At 36.5% G+C, this 17,029-nt stretch overlaps 1 protein-coding gene across 1 annotated transcript in view; it reads right to left on the reverse strand.

The window, feature by feature from the left end:
• Window positions 1–14,804, reverse strand: part of LOC129248072 (adenylate kinase isoenzyme 5) — a 37,209-nt gene extending 22,405 nt beyond the window's left edge. Inside the window, exon 1 of the mRNA XM_054887505.1 lies at window positions 14,723–14,804. Coding sequence (XP_054743480.1) covers window positions 14,723–14,744 — 22 coding nt within the window. The 5' untranslated portion in view covers window positions 14,745–14,804. The remainder of the gene's footprint in view (window positions 1–14,722) is intronic.
• Window positions 14,805–17,029: the final 2,225 nt, after the last annotated feature.

A 17,029-nucleotide genomic window follows, 5' to 3' on the forward strand; every position in this document is an offset into this window, starting at 1 on the left:
CTGTATTCATTCGATAGAACTCTTTCTGCTCTACAAAACTATATTAATTGTATTTCTGAGTTATTTAATTTTTTATTAGTTTTGAGACTTAGAAATAGAATATCCAGGACGCAAAAAACAACATTTTCGACATCTGCTCTTCTGTGAGGTTAAAAAGCTGAATTCGATGAAGAATTCTCTTTCGAAGGAGAACGTTCGCCAAACCAACCGGGGAAAAATGAGCTAAGATAATAAAACGATTCTCAATCACCATCATTCAATGGGGTTTACCGAAAAATTAGGAGTATAGGTGCCTCGCGAGCTCAACGAAAAAAAAAAGAAAGTCGCCTTCAAATTGCTTCTCCGCAACTCGACCGTCATCGAGCAACACGCGGTGAGAAATGAGAAATTGTGCCTATACGTGTACATCAATATGAAGCAAAGAAAGGAGTGGGTGGTTCCAGGAGATACGCCAAAGCCTAGAGCCAAGCCGTATCTTCATCCAAAGAAGATCACGATATATGTTTGGTGGGACTGAGAGGGCATGGGGCGCGGGGAAATGCTTGAAAAGAATGCCACGGTCAACAAGGAGCTTTACATTGCTCAGATACAACGCGTGAATGAGGCTTTCCGACTGAAAAGACTTGATCGACATGGGCAAACCATACTCCTTCAACAACAACGCTAGGCCTCATGTTGAACAAATAGTTAAAGCCGCACTCCAAGAGCTCGAATGGGAGGTCTTTCACCATCCGCCGTGTTCTCCGAACCATGCACCGACCGATTACCATCTTTTCCGCTGCCTGTCAAACCATATGAAGGGCGTTACTTTTGATAAGAAAGAGGTCCTTAAAAACTGGCTCAAGAACTTCTTTGGCACCACACCAGGCGATTTTTAGCGGAATCGCACCAACAAATTGGTCGAGAGGTGTGAAGAGGTTGTAAATAGCAACGGGGAATATATAATTGACTAACTTATGGATATAATTATTGTTTTATGTTTAAATAAAAGTCTTCGATAAAAAAGCTACGAGCTTATTCCCCAACCTAATACATTCAAATCCCACTCAATATAAGGCTATGAGTCCCGGTAACATCTTCTACATCGACCTATGACCAGGCCTGGGCACAGTTGACTTCCAGTTGGCTTCAGTTTAAACACAGTAAGGATATCGATAATATTAAAATACTTTCTTTACAAAAAAAATGTATCCTTGCTTGAGATTTAAAAAGTAGCATACATAATTACAATCATAATAGTGGCTACAAGGCAATCTGCTTGCGCCTTGTCTTATCACTTATACTTCGAAATATTGAAATATGAATTGATATTGGCGATGAATCTAATGAAGTTCTGACATTTCATTCACTCACTTCGGTTAATAAATCTTCACTGATGAAGGTGAGTAGTATATTTCTGTTTTCTCATAAGGCTTGATAATTAGTTGTTCGGTGTTAGACAGGTAAAATGTCTTTATCACAAAAGTGGCATATTGGTGCTTGATTGCGGTCGAAAATGTAGCTGTATGTAATCCGTGTGTGACATAGGCGAAATCGTGAGTGTATCAGTTTTTTTTAGATGCATGAGAATAATCGATTTCGATCACTATACAAGTAGTTTGACATCTGGGAATGGCTAATTATGTTGACGTTTTTGTTCAGTAAGGTTTGGCAAGTCATCATGAATCGTTTAGCGCCAGAACAACGCTTCCTAATTGTGAAAATTTACTTTGAAAAAATCATCATCGGCATCATCGGTCCTTATTTCTTTCGAAATGAGGAAAGAGCTGCTTTACGCTGAATAACGAGTGATACCGTCTGATATAACGATGTGCTTTTTAGATATTGTCTCTGAATATAGGATAGGATGTGTTTTATTTGGTTGCTTAAAAAATATTTAAATCTCAATTTTATGTATTTCTCAATGTTTGAACCTATTATTCATTCGTGGCTATTATATAGACTGATATATTTTATTCTGATTTCAGTCCTATTTACTTAATATTACCGTCTAGCTCTAGGAAGCTGTAATTCGCGGGTAACTTTTTGACAAACAATGCGAAATTAGCTGGCACATCGACTCGCTTCGATATCAAAAAAGCAAGCTCACGAAGGAATATATGAATTGTAGACATATAATATGTTGTATGTACAAGTGCGGTTTAGCTCGGCAGCGCGAAAGATTTCTTCCAGTAAGAGGTTGAAAAAGTCAGAAGATAGAGAAGTACCTGCTCTCAACACCCGAGGAGCCTCTGCGTTGTGCGTCTTGGACAATATGTCAGTGTTGGCAAGCAACAATTCGAAGTTGGAAAGGACTTTGTTGACCCTGGGACCTGTATCAACAACAGAAATGACGTCGGCCTGGAGATCTTGCCAACAGGTGTTACTATTGGTTTAGCAGGCAATTGATAAATAGAGCTTTCTCTCGAAGGACCAAACTGACACTCTACAAAACGCTCATCATTCCCGTCCTGCTATATGGTGCAGAAACATGGACGATGTCCACAGCAGATAAAAAAGTTTTGGGAGCCTTCGAGAGAAAAATCCTCCGTGGAAGTGAAGAGTACCGCGTACACGGTACCCTAAAAAGGAAGACGTGGAAGAGGAAGACCACATCGCCGTTCGAACAACAAAGTGCTGCAGGACCTGTCATCACTCGAAGTTTCCAACTGCTAACAACGAGCGCAGGGCAGAAACAGCTGGCGCGCTGTTTTGAGTTCGACCAATACCGACACCTGGTTGTAGCGCCACAGAAGAAGAAGATCATTAGTTTATTCAGGTCGAATACAATTAACTGCAATAGCACTCATCTGGTCATATATGTACATGCATGTGTCCAAACATGTGTGTATGCATGTATGTAAGTGACATTATGTCTCTACAACAATTCCCTAAAACATTGTTATTCTCTCTAACTGTATATAATATAATTCCAATTACTACTTTAGAGTAAGTTCTTAGCTTTTAAGTTCTTCCTCACTCACTCTTGTTTCTTGTTTCGAACGTGTTAGAACACCATAGTGAATAAAATTATGAACTTTTCAATTGTGGTATTAATTAGTGAATAAAGTTATAATAATTAAACCTTCAAATTGTGGTTTATGTTAGTGGCGCAGTCGCGGAGTCAAAGAACATGACTCTTTAAACGAACCTTCGAAAAAACTTCCTTTTAATAATTTTAATAATTAAATTAATATTAACAAGCTAATACACAAGCTCAAGTGAGCAGCGTTTGGACTAATATATTTGCGTTAATAAGCATTTAAAAACAGGAAAAAAAAAAAAAAAAAAACTTGAAGCTACATATGTAAGTAATAAGACATTTATAAAATTAAAGTTTAAATTGAAGAAGAAACATTTTGATGAAAATAACTGTTCATACTAAAGCGGTTGTGGAAATAAAAAAAAAAAAAAAAAAACAACAACAAATAAATTGTAAGCAAAGTCAAATAGCGGTCGAAGAATGGAGAAAGAAGAATAAAAACAACAATAAACATATCGTATGCAAGACCAACAGCTTCACGAAATTTGCACACAAATCGGCTCACTGCATATAAGTACCTGCAAAAGAATAACGATGGAAGAAATCAGAGAAAGAAGAGACCGCGTCGTGCAAAGCATTAAGTTAGTCTCCCCTTTCGATGGAGACAGAAATTACCTATCGCTCTTCATTGGCAGTATTGACAACATCATTCCGCCATTCACTTCTCTTACAAATGAAGAGAAGCCCTTCTACTTCCAGTGTATAGTAAGCACATTACGTGGAGCAGCGTTGGATGTAATAAGGAGAGAACAACCATCTGATTGGCTTACACTACGCGAGTTATTAATTAGTGAATTTATTGAGCATACACCCATAACTACTCTTATATTGTCAATTGATAATATTAAGCTTAGCAAGAGTGTAAAACAATTATGTGATGATATTAATCAAGAAGTATGTAAAATAAGAGATCGTATTAAATTAGGTAATTTAGGTATTTCTCAGGAAAATTTTTTGAAAACGGAATTACAACAAATAAGTTTAAAAACATTGAAAAGAGAGTTACCGAATCATCTTACTGCTTTGATTAATATTAATTCACCAGCTGACTTAAGAGATGCTATTCGAATTTTGAAAGAAAATGGTGAATACAATGAAAATAAGCAAATCGTAAATCTTAGTAAGCAAAATACTGCTGAGCAAAATATGCATAAAGACAATAGTTTCCAAAATAATGTACCAAATTTTCCTATTTTCAATCCCTATCCACTTTCTTCTGCAGTAGATACTAGTTTTTATCCGTACCAGCCTCGTTTTCCCAGTAGTAGAGTGCAAAATATGCCGCACTACAGCCAGCAAAGTGCCCAACACCGCGTTCCTTATATGCCAGTACCTGATTCAAATCAGTTTCGTTTTAATCAGCGTAGCGTTCAAGCTGGTACTCGCACAAATCGAGCTAATTCTAATCAGTCTCGCATTAGACGATTCGGTGCTCCAGTACCTATGGAACAAGATGAGCAAAATTTTCATTTGCAGGCCTCGGGAAATTACCAAGAATTCAGTTGAATATTCAAAACAAACTGTGTGCGTTTTTGATTGATACTGGCTCTTCAGTCAGCTTAATCAAGCCAAATATTATAAATAGTGAAATAATTTCTTCCGACCCTATAACTTTAAAAACCGTTACCGGATCAATAAATATAAATTACACGCAGGAGTTAGTTGACGATAAAAGAAATAAAATAATATTTTACGTATATGATTTTTCTAATAGTTTCGACGGATTGTTAGGATGGAATGCACTCAACCAATTATGCGCAAATATAGACATACCAAGCAAAGCTATTACTTTGAATGGAGTAAAATACAAGTTCGTTGATGAAATCTTTCGTAGCGAGTGTATCAATCTGTTGGATGAATTAGGCATAAGGCAAGATTCAAAAGAAAATATGTTTAGGTTAGACCACTTAAATGAAGAAGAGCGTGAAAATTTGCAAACTCTTTTAGATAAATACAGTAGCTTATTTTATAAGGAAGGCGAAAAATTAACATTTACAAGCTCAGTTAAGCATCAAATTAGAACAATCAATGATAATCCTATTTATGCAAAGTCCTATAGATACCCAGAAGTTCACAAGGAGGAGGTGAACAAGCAAATTAGAGAAATGTTAGACCAGAAAATTATCTGTAATAGTAGTTCGCCATACTCTGCACCAATTTGGGTTGTGCCAAAAAAGGTCAATGCATCGGGCATTCAAGACTGGCGTATCGTTGTCGATTATCGTAAGTTGAACGATATTACCATCAGCGATAAATTCCCCATACCAAATATGGATGAAATTCTCGACAAATTGGGCAGATCTATGTATTTTACCACGTTAGATTTAGCAAAGGGGTTCCATCAAATAGAAATGGATCCCCAAGATCGTAGAAAGACAGCCTTTTCAACACAAAATGGCCATTACGAATTTCTCAGAATGCCTTTTGGGTTGAAAAATGCTCCGGCGACCTTCCAGAGGCTGATGAATACGGTGCTGGATGGTTTAATCGATGTCAATTGCAGAGTTTACTTAGATGACATAATTGTTTTTAGTACATCTTTACAGGAGCATATCGATTCGCTTAATAAAGTTTTTGATAGATTAAGCAAAGCTAATTTAAAAATCCAATTAAACAAGTGTGAGTTTTTAAAGAACGAGACAGAATTTCTTGGCCACATTATTACCAGAGACGGGATAAAACCAAATCCCAATAAAGTGGCAGCAATTCTTAAATACCCCGTTCCTAAAACAGAAAAAGAAATAAAACAATTTCTTGGTTTAGCAGGGTTCTACCGCAAATTTATCAAAGACTTTTCTAACATAACTAAACCCCTTACGCATTGCTTAAAAAAGGGTAACAAAATCGACTCAACTAATGAAAAGTATTTAAGAGCAATAGATACAATTAAACTGCTGATTACTAAGGATCCGATATTAGCTTATCCTGATTACAGAAAAATGTTTACTCTCACAACAGATGCGTCGAATAAAGCTCTAGGGGCAGTCCTAAGCCAAGATGGGCGACCTGTGTGCTATGCGAGCCGTACGTTAAATGAGCATGAACTTAACTACTCAGCAATCGAAAAGGAATTGCTAGCTTTGGTGTGGGCAACAAAGTATTTTCGGCCATACCTATATGGTAGGAAGTTCGTTATTCACACTGATCATCGACCTTTGCAATGGCTACACCATTTAAAAGAGCCGAATTCAAAGTTGCAAAGGTGGAAAATTAAATTGAACGAGTTTGATTTTGAAGTGAAATATATTGCTGGGAAAGAAAACTACGTTGCTGATGCGTTATCAAGAATTAAAATTCAGGAATGTAACTATGGCGAAGATGATTCAGTTGTAGGAACTATTCACTCGGCTTCTGAAGACTCTCAAAACTTCATAGAAATTACAGAAAGACCCTTAAATATATTCAAGCGGCAATTAAAGTTAATACGAGCTGACAAGAATTCATTCAAAACAGAAAATGTGTTTAAAAATAATTTAACTACAGTAACTTATACTGAACTTAGCACTGTATTGATAAAAGAAATAATTAGTAAGTATCTGCTTAATTTTAAAGTTGCTATATATATACCAAACGATTATGACTTTGTAATTTTTCAAAATGTGTATAAATCGGTCTTTCAAAATAAACGAAATTCACTAGTTAGAGCAACGAAATTGTTAGAAAATATATTTGAATACGCTGACCTTAAAACAAAAATTTTACAAATTCACCTTGAAGGGCTGCATCAGGGTATTGAAAAGGTTGCCAATTGTTTTAAAGCAAAGTACTACTTTCCAAATTATTTAAAAGAAATCACCAAAATCATAAATGAGTGTGAATTGTGTAATCATTGCAAAAATGATCACATCGCGTTTAAAATTCCTCTAAAAGTCACACCTCCTGTCTACGAGACAAGAGAAAAATTTGTTGTTGACATTTGGGAATGGGATAAACATCACTACTTGACATGTATAGACATTTATTCTAAATATGCTATAGTGGAAGAAATTAGTTCACTAAATTGGTTAGAAACTAAGAAAGCGCTATTAAAAGTATTTAATGTTATGGGCCCCCCAAGGGTACTTAAAATAGATCAAGACCAAGGTATAAATAATGTGAATATCAAGCAGTGGTGTGAACAACTAAATGTAAAGTTGGAAGTAACTACTGGTAAAACTGGTATTGGTGACATCGAGCGCTTACATAAAACCTTGAACGAAAAACTTCGAATAATTAACACTTCCCATAATCAAGAATTAAAATATTATAAAATAGAGCAAACAATTTTTACTTATAACCATAACATTGTACATTCTACTACTGGTGAGACCCCATATAATATATTTTTTAACAAACTGTCTCCTAAACTAAATCAGCAACTAATTAAAGAGAAAAGAATCCAAAATATTAATTCTACAAGAAAAGATACTGCTATTGATACTAATTTCGTAAGTGCGGAAAATTCCAGAAAACGTTTAGATAAATCGAAAAACCCATTTAAGCAAGTAAAATTAGTCAAAGCAGAGGATGATAATGAACATTTTGTCGTCAAATTTAAAAATAGAAATGTAAGAAAATACAAAAGCCAATTTAAGCGAAAAAGAAAGAAAAATGTGTAACCAAATTAATATAAATTAAATATAAGATGTTTTGTATTTACTAAAATCCATTAACATAATTAAATTAAATTTTTTTTTTTGAATTTTACGTATTTAGTTTAAGTATACAGCAATTTCTTAGGAAGGGAGGAGTGACATTATGTCTCTACAACAATTCCCTAAAACATTGTTATTCTCTCTAACTGTATATAATATAATTCCAATTACTACTTTAGAGTAAGTTCTTAGCTTTTAAGTTCTTCCTCACTCACTCTTGTTTCTTGTTTCGAACGTGTTAGAACACCATAGTGAATAAAATTATGAACTTTTCAATTGTGGTATTAATTAGTGAATAAAGTTATAATAATTAAACCTTCAAATTGTGGTTTATGTTAGTTGTATGTATGTATGCATAAGTGCATTCATGATAGAAAACAGTTCACGCACAATTATTATGACACACGTGTCCCATTGTATTGTGTACATATAAAAAGGTCTATAAAATAAGGCAGTAAATACAATTATAATTCACGGTTTCCGTCCCAACAAGTTCAACGTCAATAACAGCGGCATTACGCAGTTCAGGTTGAGCCAATATTGAATATGGCCTAGGTATTTATCCTAAAATTAAAATGTTTGTCTTAGTAAAAGAATAAAATATGTAACAGCAGGGATTTTAACGTCTACATATTTAAAATTTAATTTAAAATGCCCCTTTTATGGCTGAGCGTGTCATGAAGACAATGGAAAGGCAAAGTTCACACATTCCATATTAAATTGTACATACCCTCTGCTCAAATATGAACGAGACTGATTTAATAAAACACAAACGGTTAATTATTGTTCAATTTTTATTTTATCTCCTTCAAAGTAATCACCATTGGAGGCGATACACATATTCCAATGTTTTTTCCAATCATCATAGCATTTCTGGAAGGCCGATTTCGGTATGGATTTCAGTTCCTTCTTCGAATTCTCTTTTATGACTTCAATTGTCTCAAAATGTTTTCCACGGAGCGGCAACTTGAGCTTGGGAAACAGGAAAAAGTCACATGGAGCCATATCAGGCGAATACGGTGCTTGCGGAACGATATTAACATTATTTTTGTTCAAATAATCGCGAACAAGACGTGATGTGTGAGCTGGTGCATTATCGTGATGCAAGAACCATGACTTGCTGTCCCACAATTCCTTCCTTTTAAGACGAATGTTCTCGCGCAAACGCTTTAAAACGTCTAAATAATATTCAGCGTTAACCGATCGGCCTTGCGGAAGGAACTCCGAGTGCACCACACCTTCGTAAACGAAAAAAACAGTCAGCATAACCTTAATTTTTGAGCGACTTTGGCGTGGTTTTTTGGGTTGATGTACGGCCCTCTTTGAACGATTTGTACCACTGGAAAACACGTGCACGCGATAGAGCAGAGTCCCCATAGGTTGTCTGCAACATTTTTAAGGCGTCTGAAGCCGAAATTTTGTTGGAATAACAAAATTTCAAACAAATTCTTTGTTCGAGCTTGACTTGTTTACAGTAGCACAGAAAACAAACTATGTGACATATCACGCTGAAATTTGCCATGTAAGCTTATAACAGTCCTACCATCCAACAAAAATTTATTTTTGCCATATGTCATCCGCGGACCGTTTTATTGATAAAGTCTCGTTCATATTTGAGCAGAAGTATTTGTATCTGCTGAAAAACAAAGCAGAAAAATAGCGACCGAATGGAGAGGATTATGCCAGAGGCGAAAAGCAGAGAAGATGGGAGTAGAATTTAAGCTGTCGGCTCGAATTGACCAGTCAAAAATATTAATTCGGTAAGGTTTATATGTAAAACTAAACTATTCAAAGCTGAGTGACTAATACTAAATATGTATGTAAAATTATAAAACTAAACTGAAGAATAAGGAAACATACTAACGGTTTCCAACCTAGAACTAACATTTGCAAAGTCAAGTACGATAATGTGATAAACGTATTAATGGTATTTTGAACGTATGGAAAGACGTTAAACAATAATGACCACATAGAATTCGATTGTAAAGTGTATACGGCTGAAGACAGAATAGAGCCACCCTCTTACCAAGGCACTGAAGACGCAATTAGTAGGCCCAAAAATTATAAGTGCTGTGGCTACGACGCAATCAATGCGGAATTGTTAGAATACGGTGGATATGAACTCCATAAATGTGTACATCAATTGGTATTGCAAATATGGTTTCAAGAAACAACAGGAAAGGGAAGAAAGTATAATTGCCCCAATACATAAAAGAGGCGATAAAACCAAGTGTGGAAGCTATAGACGCCTCTCTTTGCTAAATATATGCTAATAAATATTTTCAAATATTCTCTACAATAAGCTGAATGAATATGCTGAAAAACTGATCGTCGACTATCAATGCGGCCTCAAGGCAGAGCGATCAACCATTGACCAATGTTTTTCGCTGTCCCAGATATTCACGAATACAAAATTATGCTATGTTGCTAGTACGCCTGATTGGCATAGCTTTAGCAAACATTTGGGCAAAAGTGAGAATCTAAGGTAATGTCATTGCCCGTTTTGAAGTGATTTCCAGTGTTAAACGGGGAGATGCGCTTTCGACCAGATACTACCAAATGTTATAGCTAATATAGGTGCCGGATGCACAATTATTTGCAAATCTACACAAATGGTGGATAAATCGTAATTATAACCAGAAACAAAAGGGCTCTACAAGAAACATTTATGCGTCTAGAATCATCTGCTAGGATGGTAGAACTTATCATCAACGAAGAAAAAACTAATTATATGGATGGTGCAGCACCCTACAAGAAACATTTATGCGTCTAGAATCATCTGCTGGGATGGTAGGACTTATCTTCAACGCAGAAGAAACTAAATACACAGGTAGGTGCAACGCGCAACGCTACACATAATTTGCAAATCGGCAGCTATAACTTTGAAATGGTCAATGAATTTAAGTATCTTGGAGTTATGCTGAGCACACAGCAAGATGCATCTATTGCCATACAAGACAGGATACAAGCTGCAAATAAGTTTTAATTCGCGCATATAAAGTTAATAAAGTCGTGATTACTTTCTAGAAACCAGAAACTACGAACTTACAAAACTGTCATAAGACCTACACTCACATACGGGTGTGAAGTCTAGGTTCTGAGATCCCATTAAACCTATCAGCTAAATTGTTTTGAAAAAAAGAGGAGAAGAGGCTGACGGAGAAAACGATGGAGAAATCGAGACTTTGGAGCTATACGCGTATCTGATATTATACAAAAAGCTGATGACCGAACTGTTATGCTATGATTATGATGATGAAAACTATAGTTATTACTAAGAGACTACAAAACTACTTAATGTAACTTTTAAACTAAACTTATTGAACTATCTTAGTCTGTAACTTAGAATATAAACGATAGAAGAAGAAACTACTATTCCAAGGATATTTTTTGACCAAAGACTAGTTACGAGTTTATATAGGGTGATCAATCATGAGGTGCTTTTTTCAGTAGTTAAAAAAAACAGAAATGTAAATTATGTTCAAAACCTTTATTTATCATTTGAAAGGACATTCTTTGACATTTACTTTTTGAATATGACTTCATTCAAATGTTGGCCGCAACTACGCTTAAGGTGGTCCATTCTGAAGGTCCAATTTTCAATCACTCGTTCGAGCATTTCGACTGGTATGTCGTGAATAACACGCGTAATGTTGGCTTCTAGAGCTTCAATCGTAGCTGGTTTATCAGCATAGACCTTGGACTTGACGAATCCCCAAAGAAAAAAGTCCAAAGGTGTGATATCACAAGATCTTGGTGGCCAACTCACAGGTCCTAAACGTGAAATCAGCTGCTCTCCGAAATGACTTCTCAATAAAGTCATTGTTTCACGAGCTGTATGGCAACAGAACGCTGATTTTCATAATACAGTTGAACAATTTGTAGACGTTGTTGCGGTGTGAGTTTTTCCATGATGAAATGACAAACGCTGTTCAACAAATCCACGATGACAGTTTGCCACAACTCGCGCGCGATCTGTAAAAAAAAGCGCAAATGAAAAAAACTCCTCTTAATTGATCACCCTATACTTTATTTTTATGAATGCATAAGACAGCTCTGATTTCGAAAAGGAGGCGCATAAAAGAAATATATGGAATAAAAAAAAACGAAATACATAGAATATTTTTCGATATGATGCCTTAAAACATTACTCTTTAACTATGTCCTATAAAAATTGAATTATTATTATTATTATTAGATAATAATCATCTACGACTTCTGATATGGTCTATTGTGCTTGACCGCAAGCCTAAAATTGGAGGCTTCTGATGAATTTAAGTACCTCCTCACTTTATTTGTCCGGTCCGATTTTGTGTTTCACTAACGCAGAGTTAATTAGCATATTTATCGGCTAATTTATGCCAGTGCTTAATTTTTTGTTGTACAATTATAAAGGGTGGTTAATTTTCAAGAGCCGGTGTTGAGTTTGAATAAAATACAATTTTTTTAGGAAATTATTATCTTTTCTCTTTATTATGATAATATTGGTATGGTCAATTACGTATTGAACAAAACATTGGCCAAATAGCCGCCGCGGCCTCGGCGGCTCACCTCCATCCGATGGTACAAATTTTCGATGACGCTGAGGCATAATTGAGGTTCTATGCCGTTAATGTGCTGTATTATCTCATCCTTTAGCTCTTGAATTGTTACTGGCTTATCGACGTACACCTTTTCTTTCAAATAACCCCAAAGAAAGAAGTCGAACGGTGTCAAATCACATGAGCTTGGCAGCCAATTGACATCGCCGCGACGTGAGATTATTCGGCCATCAAATTTTTCGCGCAAAAGAGCCACTGTTTCGTTAGCTGTGTGACAAGTGACACCGTCCTGTTGAAACCACATATCGTCCATATCCATATCTTCCAATTCGGGACATAAAAAGTTGGTTATCATCTCATGGTAGCGAACACTATACACACAGTAACTGCTTGACCGGCCTCATTTTGGAAAAAATACTGCCCAATGATGCCACCGGCCCATAAACGGGACCAAGCAGTCACTCTTTGTGGGTGCATTAGTTTTTCGGCAATCACTCTTGGATTATTATTCGCCCAAATGTGGCAATTCTGCTTATTGACGAATCCGCTGAGGTGACAATGTGCCTCATCACTGAAGATGACTTTCTTCGAAAATTGGTCATTCACTGTGGGCATTTCCTGCCACCATTCTGACCTTGACAACGCTTGAAATGGTCAAGAGGTTTTAGTTCTTGAGTCAATTGCACCTTGTAAGCGTGTAAATGCAAGTCTTTATGCATAATGTTCATCAACGACGAGCGTGAGAGCTGCAATTGTTGGGCCCGACGGCGAGTTGAGGTGGACGGCTCTTCAACCACACTATCGCGAACAGCAGCAATATTTTCTGCAGTACGAGCTGTACGAGCATGCACTGGTGTTTTCACATCTCCTACAGACCCGGTTTGCTCAAACTTTTGCATATATTTTCCGATTGTACGCACATTTGGACGATTAAATTGACCGAAAAAATCACGAAGTACGCGATATGCATTTTGATTTGAACGCCCGTTTTCATAATAAGCCTGAATAGCTTTAACGCGTTGCTCGATTGTGTATCTTTCCATGGTTCAAATACAGAAAAAAACTTGACATTTAGGTGTGGCTCACATTCAACATCGGCCCTTGAAATTTAACCACCCTTTATATAATATTATACCTATTCATAATGCGATACTTACGCGTAAAAATATTTAATACAAGCATTATGGCGCTGAAGTTGAAATCGAATTTGAAAACTGTTTAAGGACTACCCATATGTTTGCATTTACTTTAAAAAATAAAAACTTTTTTTATATGAAACTAAAATAACTTCACTACTGACTCCCCAGTCAAATCAAAGATTTAAATAGAAATCTTCTAGCTCGCTTAAATGCTTCCCAACAACAGAGTTATTGCGTAGATTTAGACTGAAAACACAGTCAAATCGGTAGCACGAAGAAGCCTTAAAATATTTGAAATCGGCGAACTCACGACAGAAACGCTTTTATACCAAATATAATTAAAGAGGCCAGATGTCATTGTTAATCTCCACGAGTACACAGAAACGTTGAATGAATCACTGAATAGGCAAATGTGGTACGTATAGCTGAGTTCTAAATTCATAGACTAAATTGTAACTAACGCTCAGCTAAGATGAAGGTTAAATATCCGACAGCAACACTCGAAGGAACGGAAAAATTTGGTGATGCATCTTTTAAGCAACCGAAGCCGGTGAATGATCGCTTAAAAAAAATTCTATTTGGGCATCTGCATAATGCAAGGTGGCACAAAATTAGACACCCAATTTCATTTTTCATTAATTAATAAAAATAATAATAATTGGTACGTACACTTCTGTTAGGTGTTTGGCCGAGCTCCTCCTCCTTTTTGTGGTGCACGTCTTGATGTTGTTCCACTAACGGAGGGACCTACAGTTAGTAAGACGACGCCGAATGGCAAATTATTTTTATGAGGAGATCTTTCAAGACAGAAATACACTCGGAGGCTTGTCATTTGCGGCCGAGGGGCAACCGCTTTTAGAAAAAACTTTTTCTATTAATTGATGTTCATGCACCAAGATTCGAATCTACGCACTCCCGAATGGTAGTCACGCACTAACTCTTCCGACTACGGCGGCCTCCAAATTTAGTAAATAAAAAGAAAACTAATTTAGAGTGACGGAAATCTTTATTTAGGTCTGTACACGTTCCATTGCTTCTCTGTTTATAGTACAGGGAGGGAGGGATCTACAGTTTCAAGCCGACTCCGAATGGCAGATATTTTTTTTAATGGGGAGCTTTTTCATGGCAGAAATTCACTCGGAGGTTTGCCATTGCCTGCCGAGGGGCGACAGCTATAAGAAAAAAATTGTTCTCTATTTTGGTCCTTACCGATATTCGAACCTATGTTCTCTCTGTGAATTCCGAATGGTAGTCACGCACCAACCTATTCGGCTACGGCGGCTCATAATATGTACTAACCCCACATTAATTTACTTAATAAACTACATATCTATAAATATCATGACTTTGGAACACCTTTTGCCGTACATTGAAATCCTCGCTCACCTGTGTCTAAACAAATACCCATTATCCATTCGGTAGCCAGTATAGCGGAATCGACGCTATTTTCGTTGTTTGCTGGATGCTTTGGCTGGGGCGAACGGAGAGCAAAACGTATGAGTGAAGTTTATTGTCGCTATCACTTTGTCACACTGACGATATTTTATCGTACTATGAATTAGATTTAGCTGCCTATGCCTTGAAAAGATCACTGGCACGGCAATTATGCGTTATTATTTCGGCCAATAAACGAAAACTTTTCCGTTTCACTTGAAATAATAATTCGGTAATTCATTATATTGAATTTATTAAATATTGAACTATGAGAACCCGTAAGGATTGTTTTCACACAGTTCATTTATTTCACAAGCACGTCGCCAACTGCGTTTCTTACAGTAAAAAATTCAATCGATATAAGTATGTACGTACATACATACATATGTATGTTATTGTTCAATTTTGCATTGTTTAAAACTCCTTATAAAATATGTGCTTATATTATATTAGTGTGTGTTTTAAGCACTTTGTAATTTTATAGCATTTCATTTCACATCCACACAATTTGGAAAACAATTTTTCTCGAAATACAGCTCTCGCGTTTGTACTGGGGTGCTGAGAGAGTGTGAGTGGTAGTACATTTTTAGCGTTTTTTAATCACTCCTTTCTTATATTACAATACTTATTTTAATGCGCAATGCGTATTTAGTTTGTGGCACGTTTTACATGTTGTAAGGTCGAAATCAAACTGAATTTCCACAGTGACAAATGACGGAGTTTTTAACTTTCCTGTCGCGCGGCTAACACAGCCCTTCCAAGATATAGACATTCATACAAATATTTCATGCACCTCGGTGCACATACATACATATGTATGTCCGGTGGTAGTTGATGTGGTAGTTAGACAGACAGACAGTGCGTTTTGCAGTTCTAGCACAGTGGCGCGCTTTTATTACACTTGATATTGGACTGCCGGAAAACTCTCTATTTCACCTCATTATAGGGTTGTCTAGAAGCTTCGGCCACATTTACTTTAAAAAACTTCACATACGGCATTTTGATCGATGATATGTTGAAATTCTCGAAATTCAAAGCGTTTTGCGGATACAAGAACAAATCATAGCATGAGTATAAGTACCTTCTTCTTTTTTATTTGCGATGTAAGCGATCATGCATAAAATATAATGTATAAAATTCTAAGCATAATAATAAAATGAATATAATAATTAATAAAAATATGCTTACAAAATAATATGCTTCCGTATAAATACATATTTATAGATTTTTTACAATATCTGAAAAAATGTCTCTGTTTCGGGTTAACTCCAAAAGATGACCAAAATGGCGCGCCAGCTGTTTCTGCCCTGCGCTCGTTGATGCCAGAAGGAAATCTCGAGTGAAGACAGGTCTTGCAGCACTTGGTCTTTCCAACGGAGATGTGGTCTTCTCTTCCTCGCCTTCTTTTTTGGGTACCGTGTCGTAAATTCACCTTGCTGGAGCGTTTTCTTTCATACGGGGGACATGGCCAACCCAGCGTAACCGCTGTATTTTTACATGCTTAACTATATCCATGCCCCTCTATAGTTCATACAACTCGCTATTCCACCGTACGCGGTACTCCTCACTAACGCGGAGGGGGCCAAAAATCTTACGTAGAATTTTTTCTCTCGAAGGCTCCCAAAATTTTTCATCAGCTGTTGACATCGTCCATGCTTCTGCGCCATATATTAGGATGGAAATGATGAGTGTTAGTATAGTGCCAGTTTAGTCCTGAGAGAGAGAGCTCTACTTCTCAGTTGCGGATTTTAGGACAACTTGAGAGTAAAACAAATTAGTTCTTATTTTGAACTAAATTTTATGAATTTAGATTTTAAATTTAAAGTTCAACGAATTTTCTTCACCATATTAAGGTATTATATATCTATGAGTATAAAACCATTTAATACAATTTTTATTAGTTGCAATAATCTTCTCGATGGGGGTACGGAAGCGATTGCATGCTTGGATCAAATCCTCCGTAGTAATATTGATCTTAACGGAATTATTTGCAGCCTTCAGCTAAGAAGTGGTGTTATGAGTCAAATCTAAGGAGGCATTTTCTAGTTTGTTTTCCCATAGTTCCTTTCTAACCACGTCGTAAGCTCCTTCCTAACTACGTCGTAAGGATAGGTATTAACTCAAGTGTCCATCTAGTCTTTGGTGATCGTTCCACCGGGTTTATCAGTGCCTTTCTTCTGCTGCAATTTCCGCCTTGCTCTACCGTCAAACTCGGACAGCCTTGAATATACACTCTTCCTTTGTTTTGCCAAAATATTT

The sequence above is a fragment of the Anastrepha obliqua genome, chromosome 5, assembly GCF_027943255.1.
Source record: "Anastrepha obliqua isolate idAnaObli1 chromosome 5, idAnaObli1_1.0, whole genome shotgun sequence".
Classification (NCBI taxonomy): Eukaryota; Metazoa; Arthropoda; class Insecta; order Diptera; family Tephritidae; genus Anastrepha; species Anastrepha obliqua.